This window comes from Arachis duranensis, chromosome 8 (genome assembly GCF_000817695.3).
Source record: "Arachis duranensis cultivar V14167 chromosome 8, aradu.V14167.gnm2.J7QH, whole genome shotgun sequence".
NCBI lineage: Eukaryota > Viridiplantae > Streptophyta > Magnoliopsida > Fabales > Fabaceae > Arachis > Arachis duranensis.
The window spans coordinates 3,379,720-3,401,782 of NC_029779.3; the positions used below are offsets into that span (position 1 = coordinate 3,379,720).

The window sequence follows — 22,063 nt, forward strand, 5'->3', positions numbered from 1 at the left end:
GATGGATAAGGCTTGTTGTGGTCCTGGTTGTGTTTTGTTGATTTCCCCACCCAAAGTTTGAGTGGTTCTTTCAACCTGGGTTGTATGTCTTAGAGTGTGGGTCATAAGGTGTTTTGGATGAATTGTGCACATAATTAACTTGTTCCCAGTCACCTTCAGATTCTGATGCATTTCCTTCTTGTTGAGGAGTTTGGTCTTGAATGACTGAGGCTTGGTTGGCCTTCATCCTCTTGGTTAATGCTGCTATTTATGTCGTAATTGCCTTATTCTGAGCTAACAAAGCATCTACAGAATTGAGTTCTAGCACTCCCTTCTTTTGAGTCCTTTCTGAGGCATAGAAGTACTCATTTTCGGCTATAGTTTCAATGACATCTATGGCCTCTTCAATGATTTTCTTTTTGTTGAGCGAGCCTCCTGAAGAATGATCTACTGCTTTCTTTGCTTCATAGGATAGTCCCTCATAGAAGATGTGTAGTTGTACCCACTCATTGAACATTTTTGGTGGGCATCTTCTTGTGAGATCTTTGAATCTCTCCCAGGCCTCATAGAGTGTTTCTCTATCTTGTTGTCTGAAAGTTTGCACTTCATCTCTTAGCCTATTGATTCTTTGTGTGGGGTAAAATCTAGCAAGGAATCTGTTCACAACCTCCTCCCATGTAGTCAGGCTGTCCTTGGGAAATGATTCTAACCACTTTACTGCCTTATCTCGGAGTGAGAAAGGGAACAAGAGTAGTTTGTAGATGTCGGGGTGTACCCCATTGGACTTTACAGTATCACATATCCTCAAGAATGTGCTGAGATATTGATTAGGATCTTCTTGGGCATTTCCTCCATATGAGCAATTATTCTGAACAAGTGTGATAAGCTGAGGCTTCAGCTCAAAATTATTGGCATGAATTGTTGGCTTTAGGATGCTGCTGCCACAATTCCCTGGATTTGGGTTGATGTAAGAGCCTAAGACTCTCCTTTCTGGTCCATCATGATTGACTAGGCCTCCCCTGGCATGGTTATGAACTTCTTCCTCATGATGATTCTCCACGTTCTCCTCCATGTTTGTTTTAAAATACTCTTCCTCTTCCTCAGCACCAACGACTCTCTTCCCTCTTACTTCCCTCCTTAATCTAAAGAGAGTTCTCTTTGGTTCAGAATCAAAGGAAGTTGAAGCTCCGCTTCTCCTACCTGTCATACAAATAACCAAGACAAAGAGCAAGAAGGAAAGTGGGTGAATGAATCACTTTGTTAGAGTGGTTATTACTGTGAATGGTGCAATTGATCAAACAGTTAGAAGAGTGAAAATGGGGATAATCAAAGAAGAAGGAAATTCAAAGAAAAATACTAAATTAAAGAAATTAAAAATAACAAGGAAATTAAATTGCTTAATCTAGCTCTCCAATCAAATTAATCACTGTCAAATTTAAGCCAATCCCTGGCAACGGCGCCATAAAACTTGATGACCTCGATTCACTACCCACTTTCAAAATTTAGTGAACGAGTTCTTTTGGCAAGCGCACCAAAATTATCGCCAAGTAATAACCCACAGAGGAGTGAGATCGTATCCACAGAGATTGGCAAACTCAAGCAGTTTTAATTGATTGGTGAATTAGTCAAGCGGATCAATAATAGTGTGAAGTGTAGAATTGTAAATGGCATAAATGTAAATGACTAAAATATAAAGAAAAGCATTAAAGTGCAGGAATGGAAATTGCAGAATGTAAATTGCTTAATCATAAATGACTTGAATGTAAATGGGAATGGGTATTGCTGAAAGTAAAATTGAGCTATAAAGAAATGGATAGATGAGAATGGGGAATTCATTGAGATTGGGAGATGTTGCCTCTTTGGATCAAATTTAGCTTAGATCTCCTTCAATCATGCAACTCACTGACCTCTTGGCAATCATAATTGATTGAGCCCTAATCCCTTGGTGACTCAATCTCTCAGATCTTGATCAATAGCCAATTCCTTGGTCTAATTGCTTATGAAGAGAGATATGCTTGGTCCCTGATTATACCACACACCTTTGTAGATTCGGGTAGAGGGGGGATTATATGTCACATATCCCATCACCAAAACCCATAATCTACTCAAATGTGAGAAGGGATTTCAAGCATGGTTTCATGTTTCCTTTTGCAAGGTTCCCATGAAACCCAATTGCATTCAATCTCTTTCCCAAGATAATTGAATACTAAACATTAAGCACGAAATTCCTCCTAGCAAATCAAGAGAAGATGAAAAGAAGAAGAATTTCACTATTATCAATCCATCAAGTACAACAGAGCTCCCTCTCTCAATGAGAGGGAAATTAGCTACTCATAGCTTAGAAAGTACTCAAAAGTGGAATGTAAAAGTGGATCTAGAACTAACTGCTTAACCCCTTCTTCAGTACTCTTTTGGGGTATATATACTACTCCTAGTGAAAATAAAAGAATTACAAAAGTGAAAAAGGAAATTTTCATTTTGGAGGGAAAGAAAGCACTTAATAAACGTGACCCCCTTAGCTGGCGTGTGGTTGGCGCTTCTCAGGCGTGTCACATGCCTTGCAAAATGGCTTGGCGTGCCATGCTCAATCCTTCAAGTGGCACGCTCGTCCCTCTTTCAACCTTGGCGTGCCACGCCTTTGAGCTCAAGTGGCACGCCATAGTGACATTCTTGTGTTGGCGTGCCACGCCTTCGAGCTTAAGTGGCACGCCCTTTGATTCCTCCACTTTCCTTGCTTCTGAAAATTTAAACTGGCGTGCCACGCCTAAAAGTGGTGTGCCACGCCCTTGTTGTGTGCTTGGTTGAGTTCTCTGGAAAGTTGCACTAGTGTGGCACGCCCTTGTTATGTGAATGGCCCCTCTGCTTGGTGTGCCACACCACGAACTCAAGTGGCATGCCCAGTCTTCTCTTTCCTCTGAATGGCATTGGCATGCCACGCCTTGTTGCTCAAGTGGCACACCTAAGTGAAGAATAGTCATTGGCATGCCACGCCTTCAAGCTCAAGTGGCACGCCTATTGTAATTGGCTTCTTCCACACCTTCTAGAAAGTTATACCAGCATGCCATGCCTGAAGGTTGGCGTGCCTTGCCCATGATCTTGTGTTGTTCCAGTAAGTGGCGTGCCACGCCTTGACCTTCAAGTGGCACGCCAAAGTGAGTTTTTGGGCCTGGCGTGCCACGCCTTCGACACTAAGTGGCACGCCCAGATCTTGCTTGTGATGTCTGGTGTGCCACGCTTGGTTGCTCAAGTGGCACGCCCATATATTTGTTCATTCTTCAAGCTTGGCGTGCCACGCCTGGATCTTCAAGTTGCATGCCAAAGTGACTTTCAGAACTGGCATGCCACGCCTTTGACTTCAAGTGGCACGCCCATGATGGTTGATGGATCCGGCGTGCCACGCCCTTCATGTGTTCCTCTTCTTTGCTCTCTGGGATTTATTACTAGCGTGCCACGCCCAGTCCTTGGCGTGCCATGCCCACATGCATGCTTGGATCTCCCTTTTGGAATTTAGTACTAGCATGCCACGCTTGGCTCATGGCGTGCCACGCCCTTGTATTCTTGTGGCGTTTGTCCTCAAGTGACACGCCAGTTTTACACGCCCAGCTTCTTGCTTGTCTTCTTCCCATTTTTGATGCCTTTTTTCACCTGCAATTCAGCACAACTCATCTTCAAGGTAGTGTACCATAACATTCATTAAATAATGCATGAATCGTACTGATCAAATGAGATTTGTGCTCTTTTACGGTCTTTTTATGCAAGAAAGAAAGGTAAATGATGCAAGTCATCACAGATGCAGCTTGCAATCCAGTCAGATTTTGAGAAATCATATTGACTTGCTGAGTCAATATTTTGTTCTGAGCCCATATGGCATTCAGAGTATCAATCTCAAGAACTCCTTTCTTCTGAGTTGTCCCATTGTTTACAGGATTTCTTTCAGAAGTGTACATGAAATGGTTATTTGCAACCATTTCAATGAGTTCCTGGGCTTCTGCAGGCATTTTCTTCAGATGAATAGATCCACCTACAGAATGGTCCAATGACATCTTGGATAACTCAGGCAGACCATCATAGAAGATACATGTGATGCTCCATTCTGATAGCATGTCAGAAGGACACCTTCTAATCAATTACTTATATCTTTCCCAAGCTTCATAGAGGGATTTACCTTCCTTCTGTTTGAAGGTTTAAACTTTCACTCTAAGCTTACTCATCTTTTGAGGTGGAAAGAATTTAGCTAAGAAGGCATTGACTAGCTTTTCCCAAGAGTTCAGGTTGTCTCTAGGTTGTGAGTTCAACCATATACTAGCTTTGTCTCTTACAGCAAAAGGGAAAAGCATAAGTCTGTAGACCTCGGGATCAACTCCATTGGTCTTAACAGTGTCATAGATTTGCAAAAATTCAGCTAGGAACTGATGAGGATCTTCTAATGGAAGTCCATGAAACTTGCAATTCTGTTGCATCAGAGAAACTAACTGAGGCTTAAGCCCAAAGTTGTTTACTCCAATGGCAGGAATAGAGATGCTTCTCCCATAGAAGTCGGGAGTAGGTGCAGTAAAGTCACTAAGCACCTTCCTTGCATTGTTGGCATTGTTGTTATTTTCGGCTGCCATGTCTTCTTTTTTGAAAATTTCTGTCAGGTCTTCTCCAGAGAGTTGTGCTTTAGCTTCTCTTAGCTTCCTCTTCAGAGTCTTTTCAGGTTCAGGATCAGCTTCAACAAGAATTCCTTTATCTTTGTTCCTACTCATATGAAAGAGAAGAAAACAAAGAAAGTATGGAATCCTCTATGTCACAGTATAGAGATTCCTTGGTGTGTCAGAGGAAAAGAAGAATAGAAGGATGAGGTAGATAAAGAAGAATTCGAACATATAAAGAGGGGAGAAGGTTCGAATTATTAAGAGAGGAGGAGTGCTTGTGATTAAATAGAATGAGATGAGAGAGGAAATTTTCGAAAATTTTCAAATTAAATAAAATTAGAGTTTAAAACAATTAATTAATAAAAAAGATTTTTGAAAAAATTGTTAATGGTTTTCGAAAATTAAAGAGAGAGAAGTGGTTAGGTGGTTTTGAAAAAGATGAGAATTAGTGAAAAGATTTGAAAATCAAATTTTGAAAAGATAAGAAGTTAGAAAAGATTTTTCAAATCAAAATTTGAAAAAGATATGATTTAAAAAAGATTTGATTGAAAAAGATATGTTTGAAAAGATATGATTAAAAAAATTTTGAAAAATATTTGATTTTTAAAATTTGATGACTTGACTAACAAGAAATTAAAAGATATGATTCTAAAATTCAAATATTGCACCTTCTTTAACAAGAAAGTAACAAACTTGAAATTTTTGAATCACAACATTAATTATTAGCAAGGATTTTTGAAAATATTAAAAGAAAAATAAAAAAGATTTGATTTTTGAAAAAGATATAATTGATATGAGAAGATATGAAAAAGATAAGATTTTGAAAAATCAGTTTTAAAACTTGAAAAATTGAAAAAGATATGATTTGAAAACAAAATTTCCTCCTTGGTGCTATCCTGGCGTTAAACACCCAGAATGGTATCCATTCTGGCATTTAACGCCCACTTGTCTACCTTTTTGGGCGTTAAACACCTAACCAGGTATCTTGGCTGGCGTTTAAACGCCAGAATTCCTTCTTCACTGGGCGTTTTGAACGCCCAACTTTTTCTCTGTGATTCCTCTGCTGTATGTTCTGAATCTTCAATTCTCTGTATTATTGACTTGAAAAGACATAATTTTTTGAAAATTTTTAAGAAAAGAAAAGCATGCAAGACACCAAACTTAGAAATTTTCATACTAGAGACACTAACAATTTGAGAATGCATATGAAAAACAACAAAAGACATAAAACAGGAGAATTTAAAGATTAGAGCAAGGAAGATCATCAAGAACAACTTGAAGATTAATGAAGAACACAATGCATGAGTTTTCGAAAATTACATGCAATTGACACCAAACTTAAAAATTGACACTAGACTCAAACACAAAATATTTTTGATTTTATGATTTTAAAAAAAATTGTAATTTTTCGAAAATTATTTTGCAAAAGAAAATAAGAAATTCAAAATTTTTAATAAGAATTCCAGGAATCATGCAATGTTAGCCTAAAGCTTCAGTCTAAAATGATTAGACATGGTCAGCTAAGCTTCAGCAAGACATTGCATACAACAGCCAAATTGATGGGAATCAACTGGCTCCTGTGATGACAAAAGCATCATCTGAAACTCTAGAATTCGTTCTTAAAAATTCTGAAGAAGAAAATAAAAAATAAAAATACCTAATCTAAGTAACAAGATGAACCGTCAGTTGTCCAAACTCGAACAATCCCCGACAACGGCGCCAAAAACTTGGTCTACAAAATCATGATACACAACTTCATGCAGCTGACCAGAAAGTGCACTAGGTCGTTCAAGTAATATCTTACGTGAGTAAGGGTCGATCCCATGGAGATTGTCGGCTTGAAGCAAGCTATGGTCATCTTGTAAATCTCAGTCAGACGGATTCAAATGGTTATGGGGTTTTGATAATTAAAAGAACGAAATAGAACATAAAATAGGATAGAAATACTTATGCAATTCATCAGTGGGAATTTCAGATGGCGTATGAAGATGCTTTGTTCCCCCTGAGCCTCTGCTTTCCTATTGCCTTCATCCAATCATTCATACTCCTTTCCATGGCAAGCTGTATGTAGGTGGATCACCGTCGTTAATGGCTACCATCCATCCTCTTAGTGAAAATGGTCCTCTACGGTTCCCCGCATGGCTAATCAGCTGTCGGTTCTATATTGTGTCAGAATAAGATCCATTGATCCTTTTGAGCACTGTCACTGCACCCTACAGTCGCGAGTTTGAAGCGCGTCACAGTCATTCCATCCTAGATCCTACTTGGAATACCACAGATAAGGTTTAGATTTTCCAGATCTCAAGAATGCTACCCATTTGATTCTAGCTTATACCACGAGGACTCTGATCGCACGGAATGGAAGGTTCTGTTGTCAGGAGAGGCAACCATGTGTCGTGAACCAGGAGGCCAAGAGGTACACACTCAAGCTATAGCATGTAGAACGGAAGTGGTTGTCAGGCACGCGTTCATAACGGAGAATGATGATGACTGTCACGAATCATCACATTCTTCAGGTTGAAGTGCGAGTGAATATCTTAGAACAAGAATAAGCTTGAATTGAATAGAAAACAGTAGTAATTGCATTAATTTATGAGGAACAGCAGAACTCCACACCTTAATCTATGATGTGTAGAAACTCCACCGTTGAAAATACATAAGAACAAGGTCTAGGCATGGCCGAATAGCCATACCTCCCAAATAGCATGAAACAAATGAGAAAGGGTTCAAAGACCCGATCCCAAGATCAAACATGATCAAAAGATCACAGATGATCCAAAAGATGAAAATACAATAGTAAAAGGTACTGTTATTAGAGAACTAGTAACCTAGGGTTTACAGAAATAAGTAAATAATGCAGAAATCCACTTTCGGGGCCCACTTGGTGTGTGCTTGGGTTGAGCATTGAAGCTTTCACGTGCATATGCTTCTCTTGGAGTTAAACGCCAACTTTGGTGCCAGTTTGGGCGTTTAACTCCAGCTTTTTTATGCTGACTTGGAATGCCAGTTTGGGCCATCAAATCTCGGGCAAAGTATGGACTATTATACATTGTTGGAAAGCCCAGAATATCTACTTTCTAACGCAATTTAGAGTGCGCAAATTGGGCTTCTGAAGCTCCATAAAATCAATTTCGAGTGCAGGAATGTCAGAATCCAACAGCATCTGCAGTCCTTTTTCAGCCTCTGAATCAGATTTTTGCTCAGGTCCCTCAATTTCAGCCAGAAAATACCTGAAATCACAGAAAACACACAAACTCATAGTAAAGTCCAGAAATGTGATTTTTGCATAAAAACAAATAATTATATACTAAAAACTAACTAAATCATACTAAAAACTACCTAAAAACAATGCCAAAAAGCGTATAAATTATCCGCTCATCACAACACCAAACTTAAATTGTTGCTTGTCCCCAAGCAACTGAAAACAGAATAGAATAAAAAGAAGAGAATATACAATGAATTCCACAATATCAATGAAACTTAGTCCCAATTAGATGAGCGGGGTTAGTAGCTTTTTGCTTCTGAACAGTTTTGGCATCTCACTTTATCCTTTGAAATTCAGAATGATTGGCCTTTATAGAAACTCAGAATTTTAGATAGTGTTATTGATTCTCCTAATTCAGTATGTTGATTCTTGAATACAACTACTTTATGAGTCTTGGTTGTGACCCTAAGCACTTTGTTTTCTAGTATTACCACCGGATACATAAATGCCACAGACACATAACTGGGTAAACCTTTTCAAATTGTGACTCAGCTTTGCTAAAACCCCCAGTTAAAGGTGTTCACACATAACTGGGTGAACATTACTTATTTAACAAATTAATTAAACAAGTTTGAAGGTCATTAATCAAAACAAAATTAAAAAAAAAAGCACAATCACGGAACACTCCAACATCAACATGCAATTTAGGAATACAGATTGAATATTGCTAATTTTGGAAACCATAAAATCTCTCACTAACCTGAATGGTGACAACAGCTACCTCTACTCCACAATATCAGTGACTCCATCAATTGCGCAATTAAAAGTGTCGTATGGGTCCTTCTTAGCGACCATGTTAACACCCTTGTCAGCACCACAACCAGCTACTTCATCCAGTATTTCTCTTTTTGTGTAAAAAAGATTACAAGGGTTTGGTTATTCTGTAAATAAGGGTTAGGGCTTGGGGGTTATGTGGTTGAGAGCGACGTTTCGTTCTGATGTTACTAAAAAACGACATCATTTTTGGAGGATGCAGGGGGACAAATCGACCCCTGTCCATTCCTCCAAATCCAACATGGCACTTCACTCTGAATAAATGTCCACATCAGTGTCGGTAACTGTCACATAGGATTTTTAGTCAACTTTGGTCAGGAGATACTATGGAAGAGCCATGATGGCTGGCTTTAGGGACGAATAAGGGCAGAAGTGCGGGTCTTGCTTTGACAGGGGTCGCCTTGTCCTAATTTAAAATGGATAGGAACTCGATTGGATGTTCACTCTTTCAATATAAAGTATATTTTGGATAAATGATAATGATATTTTAATATTTTGTTGATATTAAAATATAAATTAATTTTTTAATATTTTTAATTATATAACGTATTTAAAATATTTTGTTTTAATAATTAATAATATATATTATTTCTAAATTCATTTCAAAATACATGTTAAAAATAAGACTGAACAAGTTGACACGTAATGGTATTTAAGTGTGTCTGTCCAAGCATATTCAGGGAAGAATTTTTTATTTTTTACTAAGATACGATTAAACACAAAAAACACACATATCGAACGAGTGTTAATAAGTGTCGTATTCAAAATATGTCTAACACACGAACACAACAAATCAAAAAAGTATCTATACTTTATAGATTGGACAAAAATATTTAATCATTAAATTTTTATTAGACTCTATTAAAAAACATATTAAATTCCAAAATTAACACTACCACCAATTATTTTCAACCTTTCAATCCCCTTTTATCTTCTTCTACCACCTTTTTTTTTATGAAATTATTCATCATGTGCGAACTTTTTCAACTCAAAAATCTACCTTTTTATCCCATTCAAGCAAGCCACACGTAACTAAAAAAATCAATCATCACAAACAAAAACCTTTGGTTATCAGTTTTCACTTTCTTAGTATACATATCAATTAAACAACAGGCAGCAACTGAAGCAGAAAAAGAATGAGGAGAGCACGCTGCATCTCGAAGTGCACAAGTTATCTTGCGTCAACTCCAATGAAACCATGGACACCATTCTCTGAAGCATCTGAAAGACCCGCAAAACCGGTCTCCGTGCGCCACTAAGTCAAAATTGCAGTCCTTCCTTCACCTCTCTTCTCCCACATAACTCGGACCCTGTAATGCAAAAAATTCACAATTCCAACTCCCTCATTCTTCAATTTGTTTATTTATTTGCATTTCTGTTTTCAAAGGTTTAGGCTGGGTTTGGTAAAGCTTTTTCAGGAGGTGTTTGTGCTTTTAAAAAGCACAAGCACGTCATTTTGCGTTTGGTAAATTAAAAAGCTCAAATGCTTGTGCTTGCGGCTTTTAAAAGTTAGGGGTGCTTTTGAAAGCACCTAGGAGGGAGCTTTTCAAAGCTGGCTTATGCTTACCAAATTTTTTTCATTTTTCCGCACATATTTCCCGCTATTATATTGCCATTAAAATCTTCATATATTTCTAACTTCTCTTCCTAACCTTCATAAAATCTAACACAATCTTCATATATTTTTTATTTTTCAACCTAATCTTCACAAATTTCAACACAAATACATCTCTATCACATATTAGGTATGAACTTCTATCTATTTATATTATTTTTTTGGCGTTAATTTTGTATTTTTTCAGTAGATCTATTATGTTTGTTTGTTTTTTTTGTTCTTTGAAACGGGAAGAGGTTGATGAAAACCAATCATAAAATTTTTTTTGCATAAGCATTAGTCCAAATTATAATAACAACATGTATATACATATGTAAATATAGATATATAATCATAAGAGTAGTTTATTTGAGATATGTGTCCCATTTTTTATGATCTGTAAAGGTGAGCCAATATACATAGGTGGGTAATGGACGTACCCAGTACTAACATTGGATTACATACAAATTTTATTATTGACTAATGATAAATCTATTTATATTAGTACAGAGAATAAATCAAGTAAATATGTTAATTATTAGTCTCTAAAATTTGAGTTAGTATCAAAATAAAGTGTTAATTGATTCGATTAGAACTCCAAAATTTGATTCATGAATCATATTATCAGTTTATTGTTTCTTGTGATTTTTTTTTCAAGTAATGTTAATTAATTATTCTATGATTCTTTTATTTTTATAATATATCCGGTTCCTGTGTTATTATTAGCCTACTAGAATAGAATAATATTGTATGTTTATTAGTCTTATTAATTGATAATAATACTTTATAAAATTTATTATTGTGTACCACATAACAAGTATTTAGGTATACCTGACTTAAAATTTTATGATTTACTTTGTTTTCAATCTTTCAATTTTTGTATGAACTTATGAAATAATTTTTGTTATCATATGATAAGTTTGATGGATACAACAATGAATTTGATTACATCTGAAGAGAAAAATGATGGAAAAGAAATTGCACAATGAAGGACGTTGAGCTTGAAGAAGAAGATGGATATGGTGATGAAGGTGAAGCTGAAAATGGAGTTGAAAAAGTTGGAGATGAGTTTCTTGGAACTATGGAGATGGTTCGAAATAATATAGCATTAAGTTTGATTGGTGGAAAAAATTAGATTATAGTAATTTAAGTAATTTAATATTCAAAAAAATTATTTTTTTGTTATAAACATGTTTATTATAATTTTTTCAACTTTTAAAAACTGTTTTACCAAACACAATTATGGTGCTTGTACTTATTAAAAGTCATTTTTAATTTGATTTTACCAAACGTAAGTGCTGCAGCTTTTAAAAAGTTGTCTTTTAAAAGACAGCTTTTATAAGCTACTTTTAAAAAGCAAAAGCTTTACCAAACTAAGCCTTAGTCTTTTTTCCTATTTATTTGCTTGTGAGGGGGTGGTTTTTCAGTGGCTTTCGTTTTATTATATGGGAATGAAAGAAAATGAAGAGGTTTTGGGGTAGATTTTTGGGTTTGAAAAGTTTGTATTTGATGAACAATTTTATAAAAAAAAAATGGTAGAAAAAGATCAAAGGGGTGAAGATTGAAGATAATTAGTGTTAGAGTTAATTTTGGAATTTAACGAGTTATTTTAAAGACAGTAAACAAAAATTTAATAATGGAATATTTTTGTCAAATATCATTTATTTTGAGTATAAAATTCATTTAGTATTTTTATGATCAATTTGTCGGTATTTGAATCTTTCACCGTTAGAAATAACTATTTATTCTTTTCACTGTTAATCGAAGAAATAATTAATCCATGGAAACTAAGCGATATCATGAGGACTACGGGGCCTAGCTGGTAGAGAGACAGCTTATCCCATGGCAACGCAAATGATCACTACTCACATAGACATCCTTGACAAACTTTCCCAACTTCCGATGGAGAAAAAGTTCACGAGTCTCTATTGATGGAAACGCCGAATTGTATGCTGCATATTTTGATACTCGGGCACAGAATCGAATTTGTAGTATAATGTTAAAAAGAAAAGGAAAAAGAAAAAGTGATATAAGAGAAGCACAGACATGTACACTGTAAGAATCAATTAAATATTATATAATATAATATGGAGGAGAGAAAAACAAGCACAGCAGCTTACGCGAATAGAAATATCGTTCTTCCTCCCACAAATGAAATCCGCTTCCAACTTAAAAAGTATACACATGTTTTGGTTGCTAATACAATGAAAGGTTATGAAGCTAACATCATTTCCCTCCTCTTTGCCGTTTCTCTTCTAAGGAAGCGGCCTCGTTCAGCATGTCAGCTGCATCCTTATCCATGTTTAATTTGGACAGAGCAACAGCCTGCATGTAAAATGCTGTCGCCCAGTCCGGATAGACCAACTGAGCTTGCATTGCATCCCGCAGCGCAGCATCCGGTTGATCGCAAAACAGGTAGCAAAGACTTCTCCGCGCATAAACGGTTGGGGAAACCATGGTTCCCACATCAATGAACTGCATGATTTAAATCAAATCGATATGATACCAACAAGTACACTTCTTGAACTTTCAAATATAACCTTTCTTATCATACCTGGGAGTAACACTCAATTGAAGTTTTGAAATCCTTATCACGGAATGCCAGGTCTCCCCGCTTTCTTGCCTCCAACATATCCCTCATTTGCTGAGTCCATTCTTGGAAAGATAACTAAAACATGTGAACGAAGAGAGAGTTAATTTAACATTCGTAACAATAGAAAACTCGTGTATTTTCAGTTAAGTACCTCATTAGTTCCTTCATCATCTTTATAGTGTGTCATCAACAATATCTGATGAATAGCTGTAAGGTCCATGCGAGAACAAGCATCACCCATTGGAGATAGAGGATGCTGGGGAGTTGGCGGTGCTGGTGCTTCCTCGTGCTTTGGAATGCCAAGCATGACATATGATGGAACCTGAGAACAAAAGGGACTCTAACTGTTAGCCTATCATCGTCGCCAGTGCAATCAATTAGTTGTAATTGTATGTTAAGAACACAAAAAGCACATATTTTTCCTTCTTCCAGGTGACGGCAACCCAAAGAAACTACTAGAAAGAAGCCAATCACACAACAATGGACAGCCCAAAGAATAAAAAGAGGCTCACATCGGGTTTATTCTGCAGTCTGGACAGAGTTGTAACAAGGTCATTGATCTTGGGCCGCTCTCGAGGTTCATATTGCAAGCACTTTGAGGCAAGGTCGAAAACCACAGTTGCCTCATCGGTGGAAAAGTTTCCCTCCAAGTGTGAATCCATTAGACGTAGAATATTTTTACCCCTTATCATGTCAAGAGCCTGCATCAACAAAGAATAATCATCCGGTAAATTATATGGAAAATAACCATATATAAAGCATATCCAATGGATTGAAGAAGAAAAAGTGCAGAATGAAACAATTGTATAATATTTTTCCTGAAAAAAAAAAGATATATTCCAGGTCCTTGTGCTAATATTTCCAACCAAAAGTTTTGCAGCCTATTCACTCTTGGCATACCAAAAACAAAATGTTAAAAAGGCCAATTATTGTTTTCTTTTACTATTTTAAATAATATTCACGTTGTCGAGAGCCAAACCAAGCTAAGAGCTTAAGACAACTGCAAAGACACAGGAAAAAGATACCCATATAAGCAAGATCTTTTTGGGCTTAAAGCATGATGCACTCATCCTCTTTTACCTTGTGTAGAAATTTTTATTTGATTATCAACGATTTGAGTTGGCAATGATTTAACTCCTGACTGCTTAATCATGGATGCAGAAATATTATGTCAAGAAACAAAATCTATTTTCCATTAGCAGTTGATGAATTGGACTTGTGCAGAGGAAGGAAGGGGAATAAAGTTGCTTACCATAATAATGGCATTAATAATTGGTAGAACTACTAAATCATTTAAAGATCAATATTCAAGAGTTAAATAGAACTTTACATTTTTTTACAGAATACATACATGACTTGGAGGGATATGCTTGCCGCTTAGTAGATCCAATAACACAGTTCCAAAACTGAAGATTACACTTTCTGGAGTCACCCTCCCTGAAAAGACACACAATAGCTGTCACCAGAAGTTACAAAATACCAACCACATAATCTATATCATCATATATAGTATTATTAACTTGAGTTCCTTACATGTTATTTATGATAATATTAGTATGTCTAAAGTTTAATTAATGTTGCTATGTAGCAACAAAACATATTATGCAATACAAAATTACAGAAAATAGGCACCAACCGTTTCTCAGGTACTCTGGAGGGGTATAAGCAAGATTCGTGCTATAACTTTTTCCGTCCCTACTGTTCTTAATCAGCCCAAAACATGAAATCCTCGGATCACCATTCTGCAAAAACATCAACACCCTGTCAAATTTTGTTTCAGAATACAGATGGCCACTTCGCAAGAGATAGCAGTTTCCAACCCACAAACATTGGAACCACTTATCAGTTATATATATGTCATAGCACAAAAAACTGTCAACCTCAGAAGAGCAAGAACAAAGAATTGCCATATAGTACCTCATCAAATAGCACTCTGTAGGCATTCAGATCATGGTACAATGGGTGACCTTTGTTACTGCAATAATCCAATGCTTGTGTGATGGACAGGGCAACTCTTAATCGCATGCTCCACTCAATTGTCTGATTTTCCCCTATAATAGATGGGGACAAAAATTGCAGGGTTAACCTAGAGTAATAGACAATCCACGTTTCAATGAATTCATGCAGAAAATAGCACCAAAAAATAGGTAAATAATACAGAAGGTGCATTTGTGAAGATGATACTTAAAATATATCATGAGCAGTAAATCGTGCATAAGTTGGAATCTTGGAGAAATAACATTTCACAAACCAAAACTTCAGAACAAGATATAAAACTTGAGTTCTATTCACAATAACTAATATAGGACGATATGTGAGGATAACTGCTTATAAATAAGTTAAATGGCTCAAATAGGAAAAAGTTGTGGAATCTGGCTCCAAGCCTTCTACACGTAAATTGCAGAGAATGGATGCCCAATTCACTAGTTTGAGCAATTCAATCAAAGAATGAAGTGGGCATGACTCATGAAAGAGACAATTATGAATAAGAAGGTAAGTAGCTAATTGTATTGTTATATATGTTACCCCGAAAACAAAAGAATAAGAAGCAAAAGAATAAGATATTGTCACAAGATAAAAAGTTAAAGAAAATATGTAGTTGTATATATCAATCTCTGGGCATAAATATCATTTCCAGAACAACACATGGAAGACAAGGTAATCCTATCCGCAATGTTATCTGAACTCTAAAGAAGCAAAATTGTTTCATTCCTCTGAAGTCTAAACCAAAGACACTATAGAATAGCAAAATCTGAATATTGCCACAAAAGCTAGGCTAGTTTAAGAATCCTAAAGGCAATGAATTTAGTAAGGAGAAACTGTTGCAGTCTATTAGGGCAAACCAGGTCCTAAGAAAAAGATAACCCAGGAACAATCAATCATTTTCAGGTGTAAGAAAGCAGAGTAAGCATTTCTTCAAACACATGAATCGCAAAAAGGAAGGAGAAGAAGGGACATACAATGAAAAAGATGTTTGGCGAGAGTGTCGTTGGGCATATATTCTGCAACGAGAAGCCTCTCATCCCCATCACAGCAATACCCAATCAAATTCGCAAGCCTAGGGTGCCTCAATTTCCCAACACTCCAAGCCTCATCCTGCAGCCATGAATCAAAAACTCAAATCAAACGAATCAAAGAAAAATGAAAAAGGAAAGAGAATAAATTGGTTCTTTTGTGGCGCGTACAGCGAACTGCTTGGGGTCGGGCCATGCCGATTTGGAGAATCTCTTGACGGCAATCAAACGTCGGTTATGATTGTTGAGGCGACCCTTATAGACCACATTGGGGGCTTTGTCGCCGCTCTCGGAGACGATGTGATCGGAGCTGAAGCCGTTGGTGGCCGATTTGAGGTCGGAGAGGGAGAACTCAGAGAAAGGAGGGACGTCTAGGGCGGCAGAGGCAGCGGCGGAGGCACCAGTAACGACGGTGTTATTGTTGTTATTGTTGTTGGCGCCGTTAGGGGAGGAAGCAACCGTAAGCGGACGAGGGTAGTTATGACGGCTCGAATTAGATTGGCAACAACCCATTAGTTGGAAGCAGATAACGTAAACTCCGTTATGTTTCCGTTGGTGTGAGTGTGTTTGAAGCAGCTTCTTCAGACACACGCACACCCAAACACGCATACACAGAGAGAAAAAGAAGAGGAAGACAAAAGAACAGCGCAAGTAGGCAAGATGGGCCTCACAGACAGACAGCACTACCACCCGTGTGCTTCAGAGAGAGAGAGAAAAAGAGAGAGAAAGAGAGAGATGTTATTAATTTATTATATTGTTTATTAATTAAAATAATTAGGAAAAGAGGCTCAGCTTTCTTTTCCTCTTCATTGGAGCTCTCATCTCATCTCTCTCTTCTCTTTCCTTCGTCCTCTCTCTGTCTGCACTGACAAAACCTCCCTGTCGCTCTCTCTCCTCTCTTCTTTCTTACACCAGTTGTCCGTTTTATTCTTCCTCAGCCCTATTTTTGTCTTTTCGCACCCCTCCTCCATCTCACAACATCTTCCCCTTAATTTCATTTTAGTTAGTTAAATGCTCTTGCCTGTTGTCATTACGAATTTACACATCTAAAGCAACTCCACTTTCTTAATCTCGCCAGACCCAATTATGCTAGATTGGGTTCCACTATATTTAAATATTTCAAAAACATAAAGGTCACCCTTGGGCCGAAAGCTATTATTACTAATATTTCCTATCAATGCTAACCATTAGTTCCTCTTTTTAAAAGCTATTATTAATTATTAATTAATTCTCCCTTTTTCCGTATCAGTATTGTTCATTGTCAGTTTTTTTTTTTAACTCAAAAAGAATGTATTAAAAGATTTACATATATATACAAAAAATTGCAAGCACTATTTAACTTTTACCATTAATTACGTACCTTGCTGTCCGTAGGTCCACCTTTTTTTTCGCTTTTTTCTCATCTCTTAACAAGGATCCGTAATTTATTTTATTGTACATTCATCATTTAAATATACTTTATTAAATCAAATAATAATCATAGGCAATGAGCTAGCTCTATATGTACATTGATAAAATTAAGTTGAGATACAGTAGCCATGAGATGAATTACGTTCAATAAATTCTTCAATCATACAACATACAACTAGTGAATTTCATTGGATTGTCCCAAAACATGGTTAATTTGTTGGCAAAGATCTTGATACAAGCCAGCGTTGGTAGCAGTGAACCTTTCCATAGAAGCAAAGATATGTTTCATACTTGATAGCAGGCTATGATCCTTGATATCAACAAGATCACCATGATCCACTCTGAACAGGGTCTCATTCTCTTCGTCTCTTCCAATTGCAGCCATCTTTCTCTGGCGAGCCTGCACTATCTTGTGCATCTTTTGCTCTTGCTTCTCCATAATCTTCACTTTTCTCTCAAGTTCCTTGTCCGATATCAATCTTTGTCGAACGTCTATAATATGCTTCTCCAAGAGCTCATTCAATCTTACTATGAATCCATTAATGGCTCCAGTTACATTCTTCTCCGAGAGATTATCCATTGCTTGTGACCATTTGTTACAGATCACAAACACCGGTGGCGCGTCGATATTGCTCGGAGAGAAGGTAGTTGTATCATCATCAGGTAATTCTTCAGGTCCATATAATAGACACCTTACTAGCCAACTATTCAAGGCTTTCACATAACACTTTTGGGCTTGAATCCAATCTGAGAAGCTTATATTCCAGTTCTGTAATTCACACTTGAGCTTTATTACTGCGTCAATTTGAGCCTGGTCGAACTGCTTCTCCAATAATGTAGATACATCTAGAGTTTTGGATTTCACAATTTCCTGATATTGGCGTCGATGACACTCTGCCATATCTTTCCACATCTCAAGAAACCTGAAAATACGATACCAACCTTAAGAACGAACTATCTGAACTAATGAACCTGAAAATAGAAGAGTAGTTAGAAAGCTCCCTCAAGTATTTTGATATAGAATATACATCGGCTTTTTTATTTTCTTCACATAAAAGGTAGAATAATGTTGTATTTTCTAGCAACTAGGACAAGATTGATTCCAAGAGAAAGGGTAATGTAACATGTATAATTGGCCAAGATAGTCAAATTAATAGAAATGTACCTAGTTATGAGAAATTATAGCATAGTTAAGGTACCAACAATTGTGTGATTTCTCTTTCTCACGGTTGATCCAATCCAAGGTTTATTCTTCCCCCAATCATATCCCACTATAATATAATCAACAGGCCATCATTGTCATGAATTCTTGGATACAGGTTATAGGCTTATAACTACTTCCTAGGATATGGACCTCTTTGCTTACTAGACTGGCCAAGGTTGCTGCATGCTGTAGCAGACCAGTACTCAGTACTCAATACTCACCACACAAGAAAGTAGAAAACAGTAACACCTCTATCAAAAGCTGTAATCATAAATACACATACACACATGACACATGATACATATTTTTCCATCAACGGTCCTCTTTTTATTTTTAATCTTATTTTCTATTTTTATCAGCTTTTCTTTTCCTTCACAAATTCTTGAAGACAAAAATACTGAAAAATTAAACTTGAACCAAGCGCACTTGGTTCTTCATTTTTCAACTTCATACAAAACTAAATCGCAGGTACAAGCAATTTCGCTTGGATTTATTAGTTATGATTGATTAATATTGATGACTTACATGTGAATGAAGTTGTTGATCTGCGGCCATAACTCCTCTTCCCTCAACTTACTAATGGTATTAGATATCCTATCAACAACTCGGATAGAAATATTCATTTTTGTGGTTAACATCCCAATCAAAGTTTTCACAGAATCGACTTTCTGTGCATCCGCACCCTTTTTATTCATTCTTCTCAACTCCCTGCAGTTCTTCTGATGAAGTATGCGCAGTTTCTCCTCGGTCTGAAAAACGAAAAAGAACTTCATCAATAAAGGAAGAACACCAGTGTCTCTGTCATAAGTTTCTCTCATTTTTGAATCATTAGAGAGGGGCAAATAAAGTACCTTGACTTCATGATATAACTTCCTCTCCCACACAGAGAGTATCTTTAATGTGGAGCAGAGATTCCCATATCCATGGCCCCAGTCTTTATCGGTTGCTTGAGCTTGATGCTCAGATGCCATTGTCCTCCCAATCAGTGATGACTTCTCCGTGCAATTTAACGAGTGAGTAAACAGATTCTTTATCTTGCACGAAGAAACTGCTACACTTATCTCCAAAAAAAATTAATAAATCCCACTTATGCTGGATTTAATTTGATCAAAATCATAAATAAAATAACAATTAAAAATAGTAGAGTAAATGTTGTAGTATATAGAAAGTGGAGGCTTGCCTATGTAAGAATAATGGAAGGCAAGTTTCTTGTGGTAACGGAATTTCCCAACGTCAAGCATTTCCAAAAGTGGATTGCCTGAATCGGATGCTCTCTCGAATAGAATCTGAATCTCTTTCACTCTCTCCGAGTAACCGCTGCATTCTTCTGTCAAACTAGCTTCCTTATTTTCGACTCCTTCATTCTGTTCCACATTCACCTTCTTCTTCTTCTCGTCCTTTTCCTCCTTCTTAGCTTCATTCAAGGACTCGTGGTGAGTCGCGACCTTTCCCCTCTCAGTGTCATCCTTCTCTTCTTTTGTTGCCACGTCAGCAGTGGCACAGTAAGTGTCGTCGTAGGGTTCGAAGAAGTTGAAGAATTCCCAGCGTGAGGTGCTGGGAGGGGAAGGCAGAGGCGGCGGAGATTGGAGTACGTAATGCATGAAAGCCACGTTATCATGAGTATGGTAGTTGAGATACTCATGGTGACGGCTTACAGTGATGAATAACTCTGTCTGGCTATCGTCTATATCTTGAGCATCTGATTCAGAATGCAAGAGGACGCGTGATTCAGAGTCATCAGAAGAGGAAGAGGAAGATTTCTTGCAGGCACCATCGCAGCCGTTGATTGGAGTTAGAGTGGGAGGGGGAGGTGGGGAGTAATGTTGTTGGAAGAAAAAGACAATGGCAGAGGAAAGTGTTTTGAGGGAGTGCATGTGCGCCATGTGGGCATCGGAGAGGGCGTAGCTTTGAAAGAGTGCGTCGTCGAGCAAGTTGCAACGGTCCCGACACAACGAAACCGCCGGAAGCCTCTCCACTTTTGAGCCGTTGCAGCCCATTGCTATTTACTTGGAATGACTTAGGAGTGGACCGGTAAGGAGATAAGTGGCATTTGATGCGTAATCATCACATTTGGAAAACCATGCCATTAATACCAATAATTATTTGCCAAAGGTAAAAGGAGAAAGACTTTTGAATATTTTGATCCATCATAAAGAATATGAGTAAAACAATCCAAATGTTATCATCATCATTTCGTTTCATTAAGTTCAAAGTGATTCATAATGATGCATAGTGAATTTTATGGATTATTAGTATATGTATGGAGGCAATGTGATGAAGATGATTATGACACAAGGATGTGAATGTGAACAAAGCCATTATATTATGGGGAACAAGTTTCCGGGTACACATACTTTATCCTCGATGGGAAATCAAACTGTCTCTTTACCAGTTTACCTTAAAAGAGGGTTTTGGGTGGAATTCCACCTCACTGCATTTTGCATTAGGTGTATGTTTGTATACGCACACTTCTCTCTGTTGCTTGAATAATGTAACTAAAGTTTGTATAAGAGAAATAAAAATGATCTAATTAAGTAATTTAGATAATAATGAATAAGATATAATTCAATAAAGATAAAAATTATAATTTTTTAAAATATATATAAAAGTCTATAATAACTTTTATATAATATAAACGTACCAATGATCGAACTCTTTGACCTTTCGAATCTAGAACTTTAATACTATATCATGAACCCATTCATCCCAAAAACATATTCTGACAAGACAATGTACCACTAATGGTTATATCTCTAATACTTCCTAAACCTCCATTGTACACATTGTACGCTTAGGTCATTGGCTCTTATACTTTCTCAAAGTTATATTAATCAATCCCGCTACGTTACCAACAGCATTTCTACTAACATCTGCCAACTCTTATTTATAACTGTATTTAATGAAAGTGTCTTTGTGGATGTGTCTAATAAAAATGTCTTTTTTATAGTTGTGTTTAATAGAAGTGTTTTTATAAATATATTTTTTAGATGTGTCTCTTTATATATGTGTTTAAAATATAATAATTAATCATTGTTGGCAATAAATTGGTAGATAATATATTGGTATCCTATATTTTTTCTATATTAATATGCATATAGGGCGGGGGGGATAATGCTAAAAACACGTCCAGCAAGTTAGCAAGTTTAACTTTGAACTTGCTTTGATCAATTTACGGTTTCTTCAAATTTCTTGGAACAAGATAATATCACTTAGCTACCATATGTACAGGGGCGGAGCTAGATAAAATATTGGAGGGGGGCAAAAAATATTTACATAATAAAATAAGACTAAAATAAAATTTTAAGGAGGGGCTAAACTGAAATTTATATATAATTTACATGTAAAAAATTAAAATTAGGGGGGCCATTGCCCCCCTTTGCTTGTACCTAGCTCCGCCCCTGCATATGTATATCAATTATCATCATTAGATTGTACGATTAATTTACAATATTGAATTTAACTTTACCAAGTTATTTTATTTCGAATTTATCAATCTGTTTTGCTCGTAATATTTGTTATGATAAAATATAATGTTTCGACAATGATAGATACATGGGATGTTTATGAACCAAGCCACAAGAGTTATTGCATATTAT

The 22,063-nt window shown here is 36.7% G+C and overlaps 2 protein-coding genes and 1 non-coding gene across 4 annotated transcripts; 1 reads left to right on the forward strand and 2 right to left on the reverse strand.

Annotated features, from left to right (window-relative positions):
* The first annotated feature begins 4,080 nt into the window (after positions 1-4,080).
* Positions 4,081-4,184, forward strand: LOC127741315 (small nucleolar RNA R71). The gene has a single exon (XR_008002269.1). It is a non-coding gene; the product is annotated as a small nucleolar RNA R71 (small nucleolar RNA).
* Positions 4,185-12,276: 8,092 nt separating this feature from the next.
* LOC107460237 (serine/threonine-protein kinase BSK1) lies at positions 12,277-16,798 on the reverse strand. The gene is made up of 9 exons (XM_016078582.3): positions 16,025-16,798; positions 15,800-15,935; positions 14,757-14,890; positions 14,476-14,581; positions 14,191-14,276; positions 13,352-13,540; positions 12,991-13,161; positions 12,801-12,914; positions 12,277-12,721 (listed from the first exon to the last, which is right to left on the reverse strand). Exons 1-9 carry the CDS (start codon positions 16,460-16,462, stop codon positions 12,473-12,475), a joined length of 1,623 nt encoding a protein of 540 aa, XP_015934068.1. The 5' UTR covers positions 16,463-16,798; the 3' UTR covers positions 12,277-12,472.
* Positions 16,799-17,292: 494 nt separating this feature from the next.
* Positions 17,293-20,563, reverse strand: LOC107460238 (protein ALTERED PHOSPHATE STARVATION RESPONSE 1-like). Of its 2 annotated transcripts, none has more exons than XM_052253150.1 (4): positions 19,648-20,563; positions 19,319-19,515; positions 18,993-19,216; positions 17,293-18,186 (listed from the first exon to the last, which is right to left on the reverse strand). In XM_052253150.1, the coding sequence occupies exons 1-4, from the start codon at positions 20,462-20,464 to the stop codon at positions 17,439-17,441; spliced, it is 1,986 nt and encodes a 661-aa protein (XP_052109110.1). In that variant the 5' UTR covers positions 20,465-20,563; the 3' UTR covers positions 17,293-17,438. The 2 variants fall into 2 exon arrangements, with proteins under 2 accessions (XP_052109110.1, XP_015934069.2); XM_016078583.3 differs by having other exon boundaries at positions 19,319-19,518.
* Between the last annotated feature and the right edge of the window lie 1,500 nt (positions 20,564-22,063).

Bases quoted from the DNA above. Each gene is read 5' to 3' on its own strand.
- LOC107460237 (XM_016078582.3), bottom strand. From the start codon at position 16,462: ATGCGTGTTTGGGTGTGCGTGTGTCTGAAGAAGCTGCTTCAAACACAC. The intron at 14,891-15,799 runs GTATGTCCCTTC...CATCTATTATAG, and splicing joins CGCCAAACATCTTTTTCATT to GGGAAAATCAGACAATTGAG. The intron at 12,915-12,990 runs GTACTTAACTGA...CACATGTTTTAG, and splicing joins ATGATGAAGGAACTAATGAG to TTATCTTTCCAAGAATGGAC.
- LOC107460238 (XM_016078583.3), bottom strand. From the start codon at position 20,464: ATGGGCTGCAACGGCTCAAAAGTGGAGAGGCTTCCGGCGGTTTCGTTG. The intron at 19,519-19,647 runs GCAAGCCTCCAC...AGATAAGTGTAG, and splicing joins CTTCCATTATTCTTACATAG to CAGTTTCTTCGTGCAAGATA. The intron at 18,187-18,992 runs GTAAGTCATCAA...TCGTATTTTCAG, and splicing joins ATCAACAACTTCATTCACAT to GTTTCTTGAGATGTGGAAAG.